Source organism: Trachypithecus francoisi, unplaced genomic scaffold (assembly GCF_009764315.1).
Source record: "Trachypithecus francoisi isolate TF-2019V2 unplaced genomic scaffold, Tfra_2.0 Lachesis_group0, whole genome shotgun sequence".
Taxonomy (NCBI): Eukaryota; Metazoa; Chordata; class Mammalia; order Primates; family Cercopithecidae; genus Trachypithecus; species Trachypithecus francoisi.
In genome coordinates, this window is record NW_022681453.1 from 151,273,074 (window position 1) to 151,297,076 (window position 24,003).

The window sequence follows — 24,003 nt, forward strand, 5'->3', positions numbered from 1 at the left end:
AGGTGGGTCCCTGACCCCTGAGTAGCCTAGCTGGGAGACATCCCCCACTAGGGGCAGTCTGACACCCCACACCTCACAGGGTGGAGTCACCCCTGAGAGAAAACTTCCAAAGGAAGAATCAGACAGGTACACTCGCTGTTCAGCAATATTCTAACTTCGACAACCTCTGCTGCTGATACCCAGGCAAACAGGGTCTGGAGTGGACCTCAAGCAATCTCCAACAGACCAACAGACAGTCCTTCTGACTGTCAGACAGAAAACTATCAAACAGGAAGGACACCTATACCAAAACCCCATCAGTACGTCACCATCATCAAAGACCAGAGACAGATAAAACCACAAAGATGGGGAAGAAGCAGGGCAGAAAAGCTGGAAATTCAAAAAATAAGAGCGCATCTCCCCCTGCAAAGGAGCGCAGCCCATCGCCAGCAACGGATCAAAGCTGGTCAGGGAATGACTTTGACGTGATGAGAGAAGAAGGCTTCAGTCCATCAAACTTCTCAGAGCTAAAGGAGGAATTACGTACCCAGCGCAAAGAAACTAAAAATCTTGAAAAAAGAGTGGAAGAATTGACTGCTAGACTAATTAATGCAGAGAAGATCATAAACGAAATGACAGAGATGAAAACCATGACACGAGAAATACGTGACAAATGCACAAGCTTCAGTAACCGACTCGATCAACTGGAAGAAAGAGTATCAGCGATTGAGGATCAAATGAATGAAATGAAGCGAGAAGAGAAACCAAAAGAAAAAAGAAGAAAAAGAAATGAACAAAGCCTGCAAGAAGTATGGGATTATGTAAAAAGACCAAATCTACGTCTGATTGGGGTGCCTGAAAGTGAGGGGGAAAATGGAACCAAGTTGGAAAACACTCTTCAGGATATCATCCAGGAGAACTTCCCCAACCTAGTAGGGCAGGCCAACATTCAAATTCAGGAAATACAGAGAACGCCACAAAGATACTCCTCCAGAAGAGCAACTCCAAGACACATAATTGCCAGATTCACCAAAGTTGAAATGAAGGAAAAAATCTTAAGGGCAGCCAGAGAGAAAGGTCGGGTTACCCACAAAGGGAAGCCCATCAGACTAACAGCAGATCTCTCGGCAGAAACTCTACAAGCCAGAAGAGAGTGGGGGCCAATATTCAACGTTCTTAAAGAAAAGAATTTTCAACCCAGAATTTCATATCCAGCCAAACTAAGTTTCATCAGTGAAGGAGAAATAAAATCCTTTACAGATAAGCAAATGCTTAGAGATTTTGTCACCACCAGGCCTGCCTTACAAGAGACCCTGAAGGAAGCCCTAAACATGGAAAGGAACAACCGGTACCAGCCATTGCAAAAACATGCCAAAATGTAAAGACCATCGAGGCTAGGAAGAAACTGCATCAACTAACGAGCAAAATAACCAGTTAATATCCTAATGACAGGATCAAGTTCACACATAACAATATTAACCTTAAATGTCAATGGACTAAATGCTCCAATTAAAAGACACAGACTGGCAAACTGGATAAAGAGTCAAGACCCATCAGTCTGCTGTATTCAGGAGACCCATCTCACATGCAGAGACATACATAGGCTCAAAATAAAGGGATGGAGGAAGATCTACCAAGCAAATGGAGAACAAAAAAAAGCAGGGGTTGCAATCCTAGTCTCTGATAAAACAGACTTTAAACCATCAAAGATCAAAAGAGACAAAGAAGGCCATTACATCATGGTAAAGGGATCAATTCAACAGGAAGAGCTAACTCTCCTAAATATATATGCACCCAATACAGGAGCACCCAGATTCATAAAGCAAGTCCTTAGAGACCTACAAAGAGACTTAGACTCCCATACAATAATAATGGGAGACTTCAACACTCCACTGTCAACATTAGACAGATCAACGAGACAGAAAGTTAACAAGGATATCCAGGAATTGAACTCATCTCTGCACCAAGCAGACCTAATAGACATCTATAGAACTCTCCACCCCAAATCAACAGAATATACATTCTTCTCAGCACCACATCGCACTTATTCCAAAATTGAGCACATAATTGGAAGTAAAGCACTCCTCAGCAAATGTCAAAGAACAGAAATTATAACAAACTGTCTCTCAGACCACAGTGCAATCAAACTAGAACTCAGGACTAAGAAACTCAAACAAAACCGCTCAACTACATGGAAACTGAACAACCTGCTCCTGAATGACTACTGGGTACATAACGAAATGAAAGCAGAAATAAAGATGTTCTTTGAAACCAATGAGAACAAAGATACAACATACCAGAATCTCTGGGACACATTTAAAGCAGTGTGTAGAGGGAAATTTATAGCACTAAATGCCCACAAGAGAAAGCAGGAGAGATCTAAAATTGACACTCTAACATCACAATTAAAAGAACTAGAGAGGCAAGAGCAAACACATTCAAAAGCTAGCAGAAGGCAAGAAATAACTAAGATCAGAGCAGAACTGAAGGAGATAGAGACACAAAAAACCCTCCAAAAAATCAATGAATCCAGGAGTTGGTTTTTTGAAAAGATCAACAAAATTGACAGACTGCTAGCAAGACTAATAAAGAAGAAAAGAGAGAGGAATCAAATAGATGCAATAAAAAATGATAAAGGGGATATCACCACTGACCCCACAGAAATACAAACAACCATTAGAGAATACTATAAACGCCTCTACGCAAATCAACTAGAAAATCTAGAAGAAACGGATAATTTCCTGGACACTTACATTCTCCCAAGACTAAACCAGGAAGAAGTTGAATCCCTGAATAGACCAATAGCAGGCTCTGAAATTGAGGCAACAATTAATAGCCTACCCACCAAAAAAAGTCCAGGACCAGATGGATTCACAGCTGAATTCTACCAGAGGTACAAGGAGGAGCTGGTACCATTCCTTCTGAAACTATTCCAATCAATAGAAAAAGAGGGAATCCTCCCTAACTCATTTTATGAGGCCAACATCATCCTGATACCAAAGCCTGGCAGAGACACAACAAAAAAGAGAATTTTAGACCAATATCCCTGATGAACATCGATGCAAAAATTCTCAATAAAATACTGGCAAACCGGATTCAGCAGCACATCAAAAAGCTTATCCACCATGATCAAGTGGGCTTCATCCCTGGGATGCAAGGCTGGTTCAACATTCGCAAATCAATAAACGTAATCCAGCATATACACAGAACCAAAGACAAGAACCACATGATTATCTCAATAGATGCAGAAAAGGCTTCTGACAAAATTCAACAGCCCTTCATGCTAAAAACGCTCAATAAATTCGGTATTGATGGAACGTACCTCAAAATAATAAGAGCTATTTATGACAAACCCACAGCTAATATCATACTGAATGAGCAAAAACTGGAAAAATTCCCTTTGAAAACTGGCACAAGACAGGGATGCCCTCTCTCACCACTCCTATTCAACATAGTGTTGGAAGTTCTGGCTAGGGCAATCAGGCAAGAGAAAGAAATCAAGGGTATCTAGTTAGGAAAAGAAGAAGTCAAATTGTCCCTGTTTGCAGAAGACATGATTGTATATTTAGAAAACCCCATCGTCTCAGCCCAAAATCTCCTTAAGCTGATAAGCAACTTCAGCAAAGTCTCAGGATACAAAATTAATGTGCAAAAATCACAAGCATTCTTATACACCAGTAACAGGCAAGCAGAGAGCCAAATCAGGAATGAACTTCCATTCACAATTGCTTCAAAAGAGAATAAAATACCTAGGAATCCAGCTTACAAGGGATGTAAAGGACCTCTTCAAGGAGAACTACAAACTACTGCTCAGTGAAATCAAAGAGGACACAAACAAATGGAAGAACATACCATGCTCATGGATAGGAAGAATCAATATCGTGAAAATGGCCATACTGCCCAAGGTTATTTATAGATTCAATGCCATTCCCATCAAGCTACCAATGAGTTTCTTCACAGAATTGGAAAAAACTGCTTTAAAGTTCATATGGAACGAAAAAAGAGCCCGAATTGCCAAGACAATCCTAAGTCAAAAGGACAAAGCTGGAGGCATCACGCTACCTGACTTCAAACTATACTACGAGGCTACAGTAACCAAAACAGCATGGTACTGGTACCAAAACAGAGATATAGACCAATGGAACAGAACAGAGTCCTCAGAAATAATACCACACATCTACAGCCATCTGATCTTTGACAAACCTGAGAGAAACAAGAAATGGGGAAAGGATTCCCTATTCAATAAATGGTGCTGGGAAAATTGGCTAGCCATAAGTAGAAAGCTGAAACTGGATCCTTTCCTTACCCCTTATACGAAGATTAATTCAAGATGGATTAGAGACTTAAATGTTAGACCTAATACCATAAAAACCCTAGAAGAAAATCTAGGTAGTACCATTCAGGACATAGGCATGGGCAAGGACTTCATGTCTAAAACACCAAAAGCAATGGCAGCAAAAGCCAAAATTGACAAATGGGATCTCATTAAACTAAAGAGCTTTTGCACAGCAAAAGAAACTACCATCAGAGTGAACAGGCAACCTACAGAATGGGAGAAAATTTTTGCAACCTACTCATCTGACAAAGGGCTAATATCCAGAATCTACAAAGAACTCAAACAAATATATAAGAAAAAAACAAACAACCCCATCGAAAAGTGGGGAAAGGATATGAACAGACATTTCTCAAAAGAAGACATTCATACAGCCAACAGACACATGAAAAAATGCTCATCATCACTCGCCATCAGAGAAATGCAAATCAAAACCACAATGAGATACCATCTCACACCAGTTAGAATGGCAATCATTAAGAAGTCAGGAAACAACAGGTGTTGGAGAGGATGTGGAGAAATAGGAACACTTTTACACTGTTGGTGGGATTGTAAACTAGTTCAACCATTATGGAAAACAGTATGGCAATTCCTCAAGGATCTAGAACTAGATGTACCAGCCATCCCACTACTGGGTATATACCCAAAGGATTATAAATTATTCTACTACAAAGACACATGCACACGTATGTTTATTGCGGCACTATTCACAATAGCAAAGACTTGGAATCAACCCAAATGTCCATCTGTGACAGACTGGATGAAGAAAATGTGGCACATATACACCATGGAATACTATGCAGCCATCAAAAAGGATGAGTTTGCGTCCTTTGTAGGGACATGGATGCAGCTGGAAACCATCATTCTTAGCAAACTATCACAAGAAGAGAAAACCAAACACCGCATGTTCTCACTCATAGGTGGGAACTGAACAATGAGATCACTTGGACTCGGGAAGGGGAACATCACACACTGGGGCCTATCATGGGGAGGGGGGAGGAGGGAGGGATTGCATTGGGGAGGTATACATGATATAAATGATGAATTGATGGGTGCTGACGAGTTGATGGGTGCAGCACACCAACATGGCATAAGTATACATATGTAACAAACCTGCACGTTATGCACATGTACCCTAGAACTTAAAGTATAATAAAAAATAAATAAATAAATAAAATAAATAAAATAAAATAAAATGGGAAAGATCTAAACAGATATTTTTAAGTTAGCTTTAAACTTTTAAAGTTAGCTATGAACAGTGAAAATAAAATTAAGAAAATAATTATTGTATAATAGTATCAAAAAGTATAAAATACTTAGGAATAAGTAGTAAAAATAAAGAAGCACAAGACCTGTACACTGGGAACTACAAAATATTGCTGAGAGAAATTAAATGAAACCTATTAAATGGAGAGATACACCATGTTCAATGCTTGGATAATTCAGTATTTTTAAGATGGCATTTCTGCCTAAATGATTCAACACAATCTCTCTCAAAAATCTAAGCAGATGTTTTTGTAAAAATTGACAATTGATTTCAAACCTTATTTGGAAATTTAAAGGACACAGAATGTATGAAATTTTCAAGAAAAAGATTTTAAAATGGAGTACCTACAGTGTGTATTAGGGTTCTCTAGAGGGACAGAACTAATGGAATAGATATATAAAGGAGAGTTTATTAAGTATTACCTCACAGGACCACAAGGTCCCACAATAGGCCGTCTGCAGGCTGAGGAGCAAGGAGAGCCAGTCTGAGTTCCGAAACTGAAGAACTTGGAGTCCAATGTTTGAGGGCATCCAGCATGGGGAAAAATGTAGGCTGGGGCCAGGTGTGGTGGCTCACACCTGTGATCCCAGCACTTTGGGAGGCCAAGGGGGGTGAATCACCTGAGATCAGGAGTTTGAGACCAGCCTGGCCATACTAAAAATACAAAAATTAGCCAGGTGTGGTGGTACATGCCTGTAGTCCTATCTACCCAGGAGGATGAGGCAGAAAGATGGCTTGAACCCAAGATGTGGAAGTTGCAGTGAGCTGAGATCGCAACACTGTACTCCAGTCTGGGTGACACAGTGAGACTCCATTTCAAAAAAAAAAAAAAAAGATGTAAGCTGGGATGCTAGGCCAGTCTCTCTTTTCAGATTTTTCTGCCTGCTTATATTCTAGCCATACTGGCAGCTGATTAGATTGTGCCCACCCAGATTAAGGGTGGGTCTGCCTTTCCTAGTCCACTGACTCAAATGTTAATCCCCTTTGGCAACACCCTCACAGACACACCCAGGATCAATACTTTGTATCCTTCAATCCAATTGAGTTGACATTCAGTATTAACCATCACACAGTAATTGATTTTCAAACTTATATAAAGCTATAGTAATCATTACAGGGTTATACTGATGTAAATATAGACATATAAGCGTTCCTTTTTCTCCATAACCTTGCCAGCATCTGTTATTTTTTTACTTTTTAATAGACATTCTGACTGGTATGAGATGGTATCTCATTGTAGATTTGATTTGCATTTCCCTAATGATCAGTGATATTGAGCCTTTTTTGCATATGCTCCTTGGCTACATGTATGTCTTCTTTTGAAAAGTGTTCATGTCCTTTGCCCACTTTTTTTTTTTTTTTTTTTTTTTTTTTTGAGACAGAGTCTCGCTCTGTCGCCCAGGCTGGAGTGCAGTGGCCAGATCTCAGCTCACTGCAAGCTCCGCCCCCCGGGTTTACTCCATTCTCCTGCCTCAGCCTCCCAAGTAGCTGGGACTACAGGCGCCTGCCACCTCGCCCGGCTAGTTTTTTGTATTTTTTAGTAGAGACGGGGTTTCACCGTGTTAGCCAGGATGGTCTCGATCTCCTGACCTCGTGATCCGCCCGTCTCGGCCTCCCAAAGTGCTGGGATTACAGGCTTGAGCCACCGCGCCCTGCCCCTTTGCCCACTTTTTAATGGGGTTATTTGTTTTAAGTTCTTTATAGGTTGTGGATATTAGGTCTTTGTCAGATACATACTTTGCAAATATTTTCTCTCATTCTATAGGTCATCTGTTTATTCCCTTGATAGTTTCTTTTGTTGTGCAGAAGCTCTTCAGTTTAATTAGGTTCCACTTGTCAATTTTTGTTTTTGTTGAAATTACGTTTGAGGACTTTAATCCACCTTAATTTTTTTATATGGTGATAGGTCGTTTCATTTTCTGCATATGGATAGCCAGTTATTCCAAGCACTATTTATTGAATAGGAAGCCTTTTGCCTCATTGCTTATTTTTGTTTACTTTGTCAAACATCACATGGTGGGGGTGCAGCTTTATTTCTGGATTCTCTATTCTGTTCCATTGGTCTATGTGTCTGTTTTTGTGCTGTACCATGTTGTTTTGGTTACAGTAGCCTTATGGTATAGTTTGAAGTCAGGTAATGTGATGACTCCGACTTTGTTGTTTTTGCTTAAGATTGCTTTAACTTTTCAGTTCTTTTTTGGTTCCATATAAACTTTAAAATAGTTTTTTCCTAAGTCTGTGAAAAATGATGTTGGTAGTTTGACAAGAATAGCATCGAATCTGTAAATTGCTTTGGGTAGCATGGCCATTTTAACACTATTAATTCTTCCTATCCATGAGCATGGAATGTTTTTCCATTTGTTTGTGTTGTCTCTGATTTTTTTCAGTAATGTTTTGTAGTTTTCATTGTAGAGACTTTTTTTAACCTTCTGAGTTAGCTGTATTCTTATATATTTTATTCTTTTTGCAGCTATTATAAATGGGACTGCATTCTTGATTTGGCCCTCAGCTTGAACAATGTTGATGTATAGAAATTCTGCTTGAAGATCAGTTGTTTGAAAATACACAGTCAGTGGAGAAAAAAGACAAAAGAACAAAAGGGAACAAAGACTGCCTATAAGATATAGAAGAGTACCTCAAAAGATCAAACGTAAGAATTCCTGTGTTTAAGAGGGAGCAGATCAAGAACAAGGGATAAATAACTTATTCAAAGAAATAACAACAGAAAACTTCCCAATACTTGAGAAAGATATAAATATCCATGTACAGGAAGGTCTTAGACCACCAAACAGATTCAATCCATATATGACATATAATAATCAAACTCACAAAGGTCAATGACAAAGAGAATACCCTAAAATCAGCTACAGAAAAGAAGCAAATAACATATAAAGAGGCCCCAATTCATCTGGAAACAGACTTCTCAATGAAACCATGCAGGCAGGAGGGAGTGGAATGGCATTTTCAAAGTGCCCAAAGGGAAAAAAAGCCCTGCCATCCAAGTATTTTGTATCCAGAAAAAAACTGTTGTTTAAATAAGAAGTAGAGATAAAGTCTTTCCCAGACAAATGAAAGCTGAGACAATTCACCACCACCAGACCCACCTTGCAAAAAATGCTAAAGGGAGTTCTTCAATCTGGAAGAAAATACAAAACACTGGTGTGCAAAAGAAAAAATGTTCAAGGTATAAAAACCATTGGTAAAATTAAGTATACAGACAAACACAGAATAATCTATTACTGTATTTATGGTATATAATCCATTCACATCTCTAGTATGAAGCCTCCAAGACAAGTTTATCAAAAACAATAATAGCTACAGCAACCTGTTAAGAAATAGGTAATATAAAAATATATCAGTTGACAACTAAAAGTGAAAATGTTGGGAGATGAAGTTAAAGTGTAGAACTATTTTTGCCTTTGTTTCCATTCTTTTGTCTGTGATCTAAGATAAGTGTCATCTCTTTAAATTAATCTGTTTTTTATATATATATATATATGAGACGGAGTCTCACTCTATTGCCCAGGCTGGAGTGCAATAATTTGTTATATTTATAAGATGTTTTTTGCAAGAATCATGGTAATGATAGTATGAAACCTATAATATATTCATTAAAAATAAACATCAATAAATTAAAATATACTACCAGAGATAATCACTTAACTACAAAGGAAGACAATAAGAAACAAAGAAAGGATAAGAGAAGTCTCAAAACAAGGAGAAAACAAGCAATAAAATGGTAGCATTAAGTCCATACTTATTTATAATCACACTGAATATAAATGGTCTCAATTGTCCAATTAAAAGGCATAGTGTGGCTTAATGGATAAAGAAATAAGACCCAACTATATGCTGCCTTCAAGGAATCCGTTTCACTTATAAAGATACACATAGACCGACACTGAAAGTGAAAGATATTCCATGTAACTGAAAACTAAAAAAGATCAGGAGTATCTATACTTATATCAGATAAAATAGACTACAAATCAAAGACTAAAAAAAGACCAAGAGGGTCACTATATAATGATAAAGGTGGCAATTCAGCAAGAAGATATAACAATTTTGAATACCTATGAACCCAACACTGGAGCCCCCAAGTATATAAAGTTAGCGCTTGCTTTATATACATGGGGGGGGGGTCCAGTGTTGGGTTCATAGATAAACTACAATACAATAATAGTAGGGGACTTTAACATGCCACTCTAGTAATAGACAAATCATCTAGACAGAAAATCAACAAAGAGTAAAATTAAACTACGTACTAGATCTAATAGGCCTAACTGACAGTTACAGAACATTTCACCCTATTGCTACAGAATATACATTACTTTCACCAGCACATGAAACATTTTCCAAAACAGACCATATCTTAGGCTACAAAACAAGTCTAAACAAATTCAGAAAAATACAAATCACATCAAGTATCTTTTCTGACCATATGGAATAAAACTAGAAATCAATAACAAAAGAAATTTGGAAAATACACAAATACATAGAAATTAAATAACATGCTCTTCAATCACCAATGGGTCAATGAAGAAATTAAGAAGAAAATTTAAAAATTTATTGAAACAAATGAACGTGGGAATACAACATACCAAAATCTATGAGACAGAGCAAAAGCAGTACTGAGAGGGAAGGTTACAGCAATAAATTCCCATTCTAGAAAAGTAGAAAGAGTTCAAATAATCTAATGATTCACCTTGAGGAACTAGAAAATCAAGAACAGTCTGGGCACGGTGGCTCACGCCTGTAATCCCAGCACTTTGGGAGGCCAGGATGGGTGGATCACTTGAGGTCAGGAGTTCAAGAGCAGTCTGGCCAACATGGTGAAACCCCATTTCTACTAAAAATACAAAAATTAGCCAGCGTGGTGGCACACACCTGTAGTCCCAGCTACTCGGGAGGCTGAGGTGGGAGAATTGCTTCAACCCAGGAGGTGGAGGTTGCAGTGAGCCAAAATCATGCCATTGCACTCCAGCCTGGGTGACAGAGTGAGACTCTGTCAAAAAAAAAAAAAAAAAAAAATCAAGAATAAACCAAACCCAAAATTAGCAGAAGAAGAGAAATAAAGATCAAAGCAGAAATAAATGAAATTGAAATTTTAAAAACTACAGAAGAGGCCAGGCATGGTGGCTCATACCTGTAATCCTAGCACTTTGGGAGGCCAAGGCAGGCAGATCACTTGAGTCCAGGAGTTCAAGACCACCCTGGCCAACATGGTGAAACCCCATCTGTACAAAAAATGCAATAATTAGACAGATGTGGTGGCACGTGCCTATAGTCCCAGCTACTTGAAGGGCTGACGTGGGAGTATCACTTGAGCATAGGAGGTCAAGGCTGCAGTGAGCTGTGATCACGCCACTGTACTCTAGACTGCGTGACAGAGCGAGACCCTGTCTCAAAAAAACGAAAACAAAAACCACAGAAGATCAATGAAGTGAAAAACTGATTTTTTGAAAAGATAAACAAAATCAACAAACCTTTAGCTAGACTAAGAGAGATCCAAATAAAAATTAGAAATGAAAAAGGAGATATAACAACTGAAACCTTAGAAATACAAAGAATCATTAAATAATATTATATACTACTATATACAAAACAAATACGAAAACCTAGAAAAAATGGTTAGATTCCTGGACACATACAACCTACCATGATTGAACCATGAAGAAATAGAAGACCTCAACAAACCAGTAAAGAATAACAAGATCAAAGCCATAGTAAAAAGTTTCCCATCAAAGAAGTGCCCAAGACCTGATGGATTCACTGCTGTATACTACCAAAAATTTAAAGAAAACTAATACCAATCCTACTCAAACTCTTTAAAAACATTGAAAAGGAGGGAATGCTTCTAAACTCATTCAAAGAGGCCAGCATTACCCTGATACCAAAACCATATAAGGAACCAACAAAAAAAGAAAACTACAGGCCAATATACTTTGATTTATTGATATAATAAATTCAGCAACACATTAAAAAGATCACCTGTCATGATCTAGTGGGATTCATCCCAGGGATGAAAAGATGTATCAATAAACATGATACATCACATTAACAGAATCAAGAACAAAAACCATATAATTATTTCAATAGATGCCAGAAAAGCATTGAATAAGATTCAACATCCTTTATAACAACAACAACAACAAAAAACCCTCATCAAAACAGGTATAGGAGGAACATACTGCAAAATAATAAAAGCCAACAGGGAAAAACTGAAGGCCTTTCCTCTAAAGACTGGAACAAGACGAGGATGCCCACTTTCCCACTATTATTCAACATAATACTGGAAGTCCTGGCCATAGCAATTAAGCAAGAGAAAGAAAGAGTATCCAAATTGGAAAGGAAGAAGTCATATTATTCTTGTTCTCAGATGACATGATCTTACATCAAAAAAAAACCCTAAATACACCACTAAAAAACTATTAGAAGTGATAAAAAAAATTCAGTAAAGTTGCAGGATACAAAAATCAACATACAATGTCAATAACATTTATATACGTCAAATAACAATCTGAAAAAGAAATCAAAAAAGCAATCCCATTTACATTGGTTACAAAAAAATAAAACCAAAAAAACTAGGAATCAATCTAACCAAAGAAGTGAAAGATCTAGGCAAGGAAGACCATAAAACTCTGATGAAAAAAAATAGAAGAGGTCACCAAAAAATGGCAAGGTATTCCATGCTCACGTACTGGAAGAATATTGTTAAAATGACAATACTACCCAAAGTAATTTTGAGATTCAATGCAATCCTTATCAAAATACCAATGACATTCACAGAGAAACAGAAAAAATAATACTAAACTTTATATGAAACTACAAAAGATTCCAAATAGCAAACTAATCCTAAGCAAAAAGAACAAAGCTGGAAGGATCACATTACCTGACTTCAAAATATACCACACAGCTATAGGAACCCAAACAGCATGGTACTGGCATCAATACAGATACACAGACCAATGGAACACACCCAGATATAAGTCCATGTATTACGACCAACTCATCTTTGACAAAGGTGCCAAGAACATATTTTGGGGAAAGGACAGTCTTTTTAATAAATGGTGCTGGGAAAGCTGGATATGTGGAAGAATGAAACTAGACCCCAATCTCTCACAATACACAAAAATCAAATCAAAACGGATTAAAAACTTAAGTATAGGCCGGGCGCGGTGGCTCAAGCCTGTAATCCCAGCACTTTGGGAGGCCGAGACGGGTGGATCACGAGGTCAGGAGATCGAGACCATCCTGGCTAACATGGTGAAACCCCGTCTCTACTAAAAATACAAAAAACTAGCCGGGCGAGGTGGCGGGCGCCTGTAGTCCCAGCTACTCGGGAGGCTGAGGCAGGAGAATGGCGTGAACCGGGAGGCGGAGCTTGCAGTGAGCCGAGATTGCGCCACTGCATTCCAGCCCGGGCCACAGAGCGAGACTCTGCCTCAAAAAAAAAAAAAAAAAAAAAAAAAAAAAACTTAAGTATAAGACCTCAAATTAAACATTGGGGAAACTCTTCAGGACACTGGTCTGGGAAAGATTTTTTGTGTGTAAGACCTCAAAAGCACGACAAGGCCAGGCATGGTGGCTCACGCCTGTAATCCCAACACTTTGGGAGGCCGAGGCGGGTGGATCATGAGGTCAGGAGATCAAGACTATCCTGGCTAACACAGTGAAACTCCGTCTCTACTAAAAACACAAAAAATTAGCCGGTGTGGTGGCAGGCGCCTGTAGTCCCAGCTACTTGGGAGGCTGGGGCAGGAGAATGGCATGAACCCAGAAGGTGGAGCTTCTGGAGTGCAGTGAGCCAAGATGGCGCCACTGCACTCCAGCCTGGGCGACAGAGCGAGACTCCCTTCCTTACACCTTATACAAAAATTAATTCAAGATGGATAAAAAACTTAAATGTTAGACCTAAAATCATAAAAACCCTAGAAGAAAACCTAGGCAATACCATTCAGGACATAGGCATGGACAAGGACTTCATGACTAAAATACCAAAAGCAATGGCAACAAAAGCCAAAATTGACAAATGGGATCTAATTAAACTAAAGAGCTTCTGCACAGCAAAAGAAACTACCCTGAGTGAATAGGCAACCTACAGAATGGGAGAAAATTTTTACAATCTACCCATCTGATAAAAGGCTAATATCTAGAATCTACAAAGAACTTAAATTTACAAGAAAAAATCAAACAATCCCATCAAAAAGTGGGCAAAGGATATGAACAGACACTTCTCAAAATAAGACATTTATGCAGCCAGCAGACACATGAAAAAATGCTCATCATCACTGGTCATCAGATAAATGCAAATCGAAACCACAGTGAGATAGCATCTCATATCAGTTAGAATGATGATCATTAAAAGGTTAGGAAACCACAGATGCTGGAGAGGATATTGAGAAACAGGAATGCTTTTACGCTGTTGGTGGGAGTGTAAACTAGTTCAACCATTGTGGAAGACAGTGTGGCAATTCCTCAGGGATCTAGAACTAGAAATACCGTTTGACCCAGTGATCCCATTACTGGATATATACCCAAAGGAATATAAATCATGCTACTATAAAGACACATGCACATATATGTTTATTGCAGCACTATTCAGAATAGCAAAGACTTGGAACCAACCCAAATGTCCATCAGTGATAGACTGGATGAAGAAAATGTGGCAAGAATACACCATGGAATACTATGCAGCCATAAAAAAGGATGAGTTCATGCCCTTTGCAGGGACACAGATGAAGCTGGAAACCATCATTCTGAGCAAATATCACAAGGACAGAAAACCAAACACCACATGTTCTCACTCATAGGTGGGAACTGAACAATGAGAACACTTGCACACAGGGTGGGGAACATCACACACCGGGGCCTGTCATGGGGTGGGGAGAGGGGCTGGGATAGCATTAGGAGATATACCTAATGTAAATGACGAGTTAATGGGTGCGGCACACCAACATGGCACATGTAACAAACCTGCATGTTGTGCACATGTACCCTAGAACTTAAAGTATAATTTTAAAAAAAGGAAAAAAAAAAAAGTACAGACAACCAAAGCAAAAATAGACAACTGAGATTACATTAAGCTAAAACACTTCCACAAAGCAAAGAAAACAAAAGTGAAGAGCTAACTCATAGAATGGGAGACTATATTTGCAAACTATCCATCTGACAAGAGATTAATAACCAGAATATGTCAGGAGCTCAAACAACTCAATAGCAAAAAACCAAAAATAAATAATCTGATTTTACAATGGGCAAGATCTGAATGGATATTTCTTAAAAGAAAACATATGAATGACCAACAAGTACATGAAAAAATGCTCAACATCACAAATCACCAGAGAAATGCAAATCAAAATCACAGTGCAGTATCATCTCACTCCAGTTAAAATAGTTGGTATCAGAATGGCATGCAATAACAAATGCAAGCAAAGATGTGGACAAAGGGGAACTCTCACACACTGCTGGTGGAAATGTAAATAATTATAGCCACTACGGAGAACAGTATGGAGGTTCTTAAAAAACTAAAAATAGAACTACCATATGAGGGTAGTGGGGGTGTTAAGAGAAGGTGGGTGGTTAATGGGTACAAAAAAATTTAGCAAGAAAAAGACCTAGTATTTGATAGCACAATAAGGTGACTATAGTCCATAATTTAATTCTACATTTACTACTGTACATGATAAAAGAGTATAATTGGATTGTTTGCAACACAAAGGATAAATGCTTGAGGGGGTGGATACCCCATTTTCCATGACATGATTATTACACATTGCATGCCAGTATCAAAAATCCCATGTACCCAATAAATACATATATGTACTATATACCCACAAAACTTTTAAAAAAATTATTATACTTTAAGTTCTGGGCTACATGTGCAGAATGTGCATGATTATTACATAGGTATACATGTGCTATGGTGGTTTGCTGCACCAATCAACCTGTCATCTAGGTTTTAAGCCCCACATGCATTAGGTATTTGCCCTAATGCTATCCCTCCCCTTGCCCCCATCCCCCAATAGACCCCAGTGTGTGATGTTCCTCTGTGTCCATGTGTTCTTATTGTTCAACTCCCACTTATGAGTGAGGACATGCAGTGTTTGGTTTTCTGTTCCTGTGTTAGTTTGCTGAGAATGCTGGTTTCCAGCTTCATTCATGTCCCTGCAAAGGACATGAACTCATTCTTTTTTATGACTGCATAGTATTTCATGGTGTATATGTGCCACATTTTCTTTATCCAGTCTATCACTGATGGGCATTTGGGTTGGGTCCTGGTCTTTGCTATTGTGAATAGTGCCGCAATAAGCATACGTGTGAATGTAAGGTCTTTATAGAAGAATGCTTTATAATCCTTTGGGATTATTTTAAACATTTTTTTTTTAAAAAAAAGAACTACCATATGATCCAGCAATTCCACTATTAGATATATATGTACAAAAGAAAGGAAATCAATATATCCAAGAAACATCTGCATTCCCATGTTTATTGCAACATTGTACCCAATAGTCAAGATATGGACTCAACCTAAGTACCCATCAATGGATGAATGGATTTTAAAAACATGGTTTATATACATAATGGAATATTATTCAGCCATGGAAAAGAATGAAATCCTGTAATTTGCAGCAACATGGATGGAACCTGAGGCCATTATGCTAAGTGAAATAAGCCAAGCACAGAAAGACAAATTTCACATGTTCTCACTTATATTTTGGAGCTAAAAACAGTAGATCTCATGAAGATAGAGAGTAGACTGGTGGTTACCAGAGGCCAGGAAGGAATGGGATGGATGAAGGGGAAAGAAAATAATATTCATGTATTTATTACCACTGAACTATACACTTAAAAATGGTAAAGATGGTAAATTATAGATATATATTTTACCTCAACAAGAAACAAATAAAAAATTTTTTAAAAACACAGTAAGAAACCACTACACTTCTGCTAAAATGACTAAGATAAAAAAGACTAACAATATCAAGTTTCAATGAGTATGTGGCGGAATTAGAACCATCATACTTTACCAGTAAAAATGTAAAACTGTTTCCAACCACTTTGGGGAACAGTTTGACAACTACTTAAAAAGTTAAACGCACCCAGAAATTCCATTCCTGGGGTCTACCCAACAAAAATAAAAACATGTCCACACAAAGACTTGTAAGTGAATGTTCACTGCCAAAAACTGGAAACAACTCAAATGTTGAGCAACTAGTGAACAGATAAATAAAAGGTGGTACTATATCCACACAATGGAATACTACTCAACAATTTTTAAAATGAATTACTGACATATGAAACAATATGGATGGACCTCAACAATATTATGAAAAGTAAAAGCCAGAGACATAAGTCAAGATATTTTATGATTCCATTTATATGAAATTTCTAGTAAAGAAAAGACTACAGAAATAGAAAAATCAGTGGTTGCATGGAGTTTGGGATGGAAGCAAGGATTGACCATGAATGAACAGGCAAGAGAGAACTTTTTCCAATAATAGAAATGTTAGAATATTAGATTATGGTAATAGTTACACACTTCAAACATACTGCAAATTATCCATTTCCACACCATTAAAAAAAAAGCCTTTTTTGAGGCCCTATGGAGTCAGGTGATTATGTTCTGTGTAACTTTCTGGGGTTTTGGTTTCATCGACACCAATATAAAAATACGGAAATATGTAATTCCCTATGTCTAAAGAGCTTTTAAAACATGAATTTCATATGGTTCAACCTAAATATTTGGCCAACTATAAAAAGAACTGTAGTAAATGAGGCAAGATTAGTAATAGGCAGGCAAACTTAATAAAAAAAGGAAAGGAAACATGAATGGAATTCTGTATAGGCAGAAACTGGGAGAGGGGATTTCTAACATGTAACTAAGCCACTGATGAGACTAGTTGCCAATCTAACACCGTAGCGAAGAGTCACATTTCTTTCTTTCTTTTTTAGATGGAGTTTCCCTCTTGTTGCCCAGGCTGGAGTGCCATGGTGCAATCTTGGCTCACTGCAACCTCTGCCTCCCAGGTTTAAGTTATTCTCCTGCCTCAGCCTCCCAAGTAGCTGGGATTACAGGTGCCCACCATCACACCCAGCTAATTTTTTTGTATTTATAGTACTGATGGGTTTTCACCATGTTGGCCAAGTTGGTCTTGAACTCCTGACCTCAGGTGATCCACCTGCCTCAGCCTCCTAAAGTGCTGGGATTACAGGCATGAGCTACTGCGCCCAGCAAGACTCAACATTTCTAACCAATGGCAATATTAACCATTAAGGAACATGTATAGAATACCAAACTAGTAACAGTGGTTAGCTCTAGAAATGAAAAGAAAAATTGAGATTGAACAATACTTCCCTTTAGAGATTCTGGCAATATGGAAGCATAATGTCATAATACCTGAATCTTACTGGCTATATTATTCATTCATTCTCATATCAAAATCACTCTTTTTGGAGATTCATTCCATTCAGTTATTCCAATACTCCTTCATCATCATCACTGTCATTTCCTACCTCCGTGTCACTCTTGTATATTCATTGAGGACTGTGGCACTAAGCAGTCTCTCTGCCAAGCCATTTTCTCCCACTATGCCAGAAGAATTCCATATTCCTAAGATGACCCCAGCCAACATCCTACTCTCTTGGTAGATACTAAGCCAAGTTTTACAAATTCATGTGCCTTCAGGAGTGATGTTGGTAATAATATGAATAAAGCTGAGTGTACATAGGGCTTACTGGCATTCAAATTCAAAATTATAAAAAACACTATGCAAGTTAAACAAAGCTCTTCTGCAAATTAAATTTAACTGGCAATTCATTTCTTTGCTATCTTTCCCAATTCCGGTGTTTCTCAAGTTGTTTAAAATTTTTGTCTTCCACTAATAGATAACAAATAAAGACTCCTTCTTTAAAGTTATTTGAAATTTCAAAATACATCAAATATTGAGACTAAAACCAAATCACAGCTATTATATCACTGAAAATGTTTTTCTAAACTACAATGGTTCACTACCCTTCCCTGGCCCATTAGGAAATACTACCCTGAAACTACACCATCTCTAAAATATAAAAACCAATTGCCTTTTTTTTTTTTTTTTGAGACGGAGTCTCGCTCTGTCACTTAGGCTAGGCTAGAGTGCAGTGGTGCAATCACAGCTTACTGCAGCTAGAATATGGTGGTGCAATCACAGCTTACTGCAGCCTCAACCTCCTGGGCACAGGCAATCCTCCCACCTCAGCCTCCTGCATAGCTGGGACCACAGGTGCAAGCCACCTCATCTGGCTATTTTTGTAAAGACAAGGTCTAGCCATGTGGCCCAGGATGGTCTGGAATTCCTGGACTCAGTGATTCACCCGCCTCGGCCTCCCAAAATGCTAGGATTATAGGCATGAGCCACCATGTCCAGCCATCTCACTTTCTTATTGCCAATATATTGGCTCTTCAAATTCTGAGAAACCTTGCTATTTCTCTTTTTACTATTTTTTTTTTTTTTGAGACAGAGTCTCACTCTGTCGCCCACGCTTTAGTGCAACGGCACAATCTCAGCTCACTGTGACCTCCACCTCCCAGGTTCAAGCGATTCTCCTGCCTCAGCCTCCCGAGTAGCTGGGACTACAGATGCATGCTACCACGCCCAGCTAATTTTTGTACTTTTAGTAGAGACGAGGTTTCTCCAAGTTGGCCAGGCTGGTCTCGAACTCTTGACCTCAGGTGATCGGCCTGCCTCAGCCTCCCAAAGTGCTGGGATTACAAGTGTGAACCACCATGCCCCCAAAGTGCTGGGATTACAGGTGTGAACCACCATGCCTGGTCTCTTTTTACTAATTTTGTTAACCTCCTTTTCTTCTGCAGTTCTACTTAGCAATTCCCAGAAATCACTTAAGTCAGGGGTCCTTGCCATTTCATACAAATGTTTTCTCAAAGATCATTAACAAACTCTCTCAAACTCTACTGTTAATGTTCCAGTCATTTGCAGTTTCTAAATAAACAAATCACATGCTTTACTTTCTGCCTAAAATATCTTTCAATTTTTAACTCTTACTCATACTAAAAGATCCATGTCAAGTCATAGCTCCCCTAAAAGCCTTCAAACAAGTTTGTCCCCCAACCTCAAACCAAGTCAGGTAAAGTGTTTTCTCTAGCTTCAACCTCTAAGCCCCCGCTGCTTCAACTACACACTTATTTAACAAGCATATAATTTGGAAAATATTTACACTTAATACTAATAAAGGATTTTAAAACTGGAAAAAGCCTTAAAGATAATTTCTGCTTGTCATTTTATAAACTAGTCATTTTAAAACTAAAAAGTTAAGTCATGTAGCCATAGCTATCAACCAGATCTTATCAAAGAGAAACATAAATCTCTTTGTAAAATAGACTCGAAAACAGAAAAAATTTCCAGGTAAACCTCTGCAAATAAACATCAAATTGATTCCCAGGAGACTTTCCCAAATTAGAGATTTGTCACTATCTCAAATCCATCAAAGGTTTGTTCTTCAACAATAGGGATATATTCTGAGAAATGTGTTGTTAGACAACTTCATCATTTTGCCAACATCATTAACTGAATTTACACAAACCTAGTTGACATAGCCTATTAAATACCTAGGCTATATGGTATAGCCTACTGCTCCTAGGTTACAAAACTGTATAGCATGTTACTGTACTAAATACTGTAGGTAACTGTAACACAATAGTAAGTATTTGTGTATCTAAATATAGAAAAGGTACAGGAAAAATACAGCATAAAATATTTAAAAATGGTACACCTGTACAGGGCATTTACCATCAATGAGCTTGCAGAATTGGAAGCAGTCCTGGGTGAGGTAGTGAGTGAGTGGTAGGTGAATGCGAAGGCCTAGAACATTACTGTACTACTACAGGCTTTATAAAAAGTATACACTTAGGCTACCCTAAATTTATATTTTTAAAGTTTCTTTCTTTAACACTAAATTAACCCTAGCTCACTGTTAACTTTTTTATTTTGTAAACCTTAAATTTTAACTTTTTTTACCATTTTGTAGTAACAGCTTAAAACACAAACACATACAGCTATACAAAATATTGTTTCTTCATATCTTTATTCTATAAGTTTTTTACTGTTGTTAATTTTTAAATATTATACTTTTAAGTTCTGGGATACATGTGCGGAATGTGCAGGTTTATTACATAGGAATGCATGTGCCATGGTGGTTTGCTGCACCCATCAATCTGTCATCTACATTAGGTATTTCTCCTAACGTTATCCCTCCCCTAGCCCCCGCCCCCAAACAGGCCCCAGTGTATAATGTTCCCCTCCCTGTGTCTGTGTTTTCACTGTTCAACTCCCACTTATGAGTGAGAACATAGTGTTTGGTTTTCCATTCCTGTGTTAGTTTGCTGAGAATGATCGTTTCCAGTTTCATCCATGTCCCTGCAAAGGACATGAACTCATCCTTTTTTTAATGGCTGCATAGTATTTCATGGTGCATATGTGCCACATTTTCTTTATCCAGTCTATCACTGGCGGGCATTTGGGTTGGTTCCTAGTCTTTGCTATTGTGAATAGTCCTGCAATAAACATACGTGTGCATGTGTCTTCATAGCAGAACAATTTATAATCCTTTGGTATATACCCATTAATTGGATTGCTGGGTCAAATGGTATTTCTGGTTCTAAATCCTTGAGGAATCACCACACTGTCTTCCACAATGGTTGAACTAATTTGCACTCCCACCAACAGTGTAAAAACATTTCTATTTCTCCACATCCTCTCCAGAATCTGCTGTTTCCTGACTTTTTAGTGATCACCATTCTAACTGGCATGAGATGGTATCTCACTGTGGTTTTGATTTGGATTTCTCTAATGACCAGTGATTATGAGCTTTTTTCATATGTTTGTTGGCCACATAAATGTCTTCTTTTGAGAAGTGTCTGTTCATATGCTTCACCCACTTTTTGATGGGGTTGTTTTTTCTTGTAAATTTGTTTAAGTTCCTTATAGATTCTGGATATTAGCCCTCTGTCAGATGGATCGCAAAAATTTTCTTGCATTCTGTAGGTTGCCTGTTCACTCTGATGATAGTTTCTTTTGCTGTGTGGAAGCTCTTTAGTTTAATTAGATTCCATTTGTCAATTTCTGCTTTTGTTGCCAATGCTTTTGGTGTTTTAGTCATGAAGTCTTTGCCCATGCCTATGTCCTGAATGGTATTGCCTAGGTTTTCTTCTAGGGTTTTCACGGTTTTAGGTCTTATGTTTAAGTCTTTAATCCATCTTGAGTTAATTTTTGTATAAGGTGTAAGAAAGGGGTCCAGTTTCAGTTTTCTGCATATGGCTAGCCAGTTTTCCCAACATATTTATTAAATAGGAATCCTTTCCCCATTGCTTGCTTTTGTCAGGTTTGTCAAAGATCAGATGGTTGTAGATGTGTGGCATTATTTCTGAGGCCTCTGTTCTGTTCCATTGGTCTATATATCTGTTTTGGTAACATTACCATGCTGTTTTGGTTACTGTAGCCTTGTAGTATAGTTTGAAGTCAGGTAGCGTGATGCCTCCAGCTTTGTCCTTTGTAAAATTTTTTATTAACTTTTTTCTTTTCAGACTATTAAAAATTAAGAGACAAACATACATATTAGTTTAGGCCTAGGATCATCAATATCGCTGTCTTCCACTTCCATATCCTCTCCCACTGGAACGTCTTCAGGGGTAATAACATGTATGGAGCTGTCATCTATGACAACAATGCCTTCTTTTGGAATACTTCCTGAAGGACCTGCCTGAGGCTGTTTTAGTTAACTATTTTTTATAAGTAGAAGGAATACACACTAAAGTAATAATAAAAATATATCATAGTAAATATATAAACCAGTAACATAGTCATTTATTATCATTATCAAGTATTATATACTGTACAAAATTGTATGTGCTCTACTTTTTTTAAATGACTGGCAGTGCAGTAGGGTTTGTTTACACCAGCATCACCACAAACATGTGAGTAATGTGTTGCACTCTGATGTGACCACAGCAATGACATCAGTAGGTGATAAGAATTTTTCAGCTCCATTTTAATCTTACAGGACCAATGTCATATATGTGAACTGTTTTTGAACCAAAATGTCATTATGTAGCACATGACTGTATGTATAAATGTTTCTGCTGAAAATCAGATTCTCAGTTCTAGCCCAGAACCATGTATCTTATACAGAATGCCCATGTGAAATCGTGCTCAACCTATGACAGGGTATTTTCTTGGTCAATCAATTCTCAGTTGTTCTTAACATTTTTAATTGGGGAAACAGGAAGAGATGATCAATAAGAAAGAGAAAAAGACTTGAACATTGTGTGAGAGGTGAAGATAGAGGCATAAAAAGTCAATATTTAGTTAGAAAATAGTTTTGATTTCTTTATAAATGAGATAGGAGGTGGTATCTCCACTTCTTCCATGTCTTGGAACATCTCTTGGATTAATAAACTCTGCCTCTAAAAAGCAAATAGTGCCCCTGCCAGCAGGTATGAGATAACTTCATTCATAATTTGAAGGATTTTTGCAATTATTCAGCATTTGGTGAACATTTCTTAAAAATGCAGAATGCATTATATAAAGCAAAGGAGCTACAAGTTTGGCTTTCATAAGTCACCCCAGCATAACATTTCTTAAAAGCTGCACAGAAAGAATACCAATTTTAAAAACCAGCATTGTTGATATATACTATATCACACATCTATTTATCAAAAGTTTAATGTTCTAACCTGGAATGTCGGAGGCTGTCCTTTTTGTTTTTTGCAGAACACAATGTGCATTCACAGCCAACTGCATGAGGCTTGGGTAGAGATACATCCTGTTTTAAGAGCATTGTAAGAATTTCATAGTTGTTACGATGAGCAGCTAAAATGACAGGCGCAACATCCATAGTCGTTGAATACTCAGGATTCTGAATTCGTTCCATTAGTTTCTGAAAAATATTTATATAAATGTCCAAAGTTATCATTTGTGACTTCAAAAAATATATTTATCTGAAGAATGAAATGAAAAAACAGGAAGGCACAAAGAACTTAAGAATTATTTAAGGAATATGTTAAACATCTTGCTTGGACTAAATTTTTCTTTGAAACCTCAAAACTTAACTCTAATTAATAAATGCAATGTAATCGTAACAGACAAAATCTTCAATAGGTAACATTCATATAACTAGAGATTTGTTTTTTTCCAACAAAGAAGTGAGAATATCTACAGAAATATCTTAGGGAAAAGTGTTTAATTTTCACAAGATTATAGAACCATGTCTGACAAAAATAAAGAACAAGAATGTTAGAAAACTATATTAGAAAAACAAAAATGCTAAAAAAAATAGGGAGAATATTAACGTGGTCGAAAAACTACAAGAATTTCACCTCTATGGCAAACCTTATCACACTGACAGCAATGCAGCTACTTGAAAAGGGTAA

General features: G+C 37.7%; 1 protein-coding gene across 3 annotated transcripts in view; it reads right to left on the reverse strand.

Annotated features, from left to right (window-relative positions):
* TRPC1 (transient receptor potential cation channel subfamily C member 1) overlaps positions 1 to 24,003 on the reverse strand; it is an 89,421-nt gene that overhangs the window by 41,947 nt on the left and 23,471 nt on the right. For all 3 annotated transcript variants that reach the window (XM_033212412.1, XM_033212411.1, XM_033212413.1), the window contains one exon: positions 23,308 to 23,510. In XM_033212412.1, the coding sequence (XP_033068303.1) occupies positions 23,308 to 23,510 (203 nt within the window). The remainder of the gene's footprint in view (positions 1 to 23,307; positions 23,511 to 24,003) is intronic.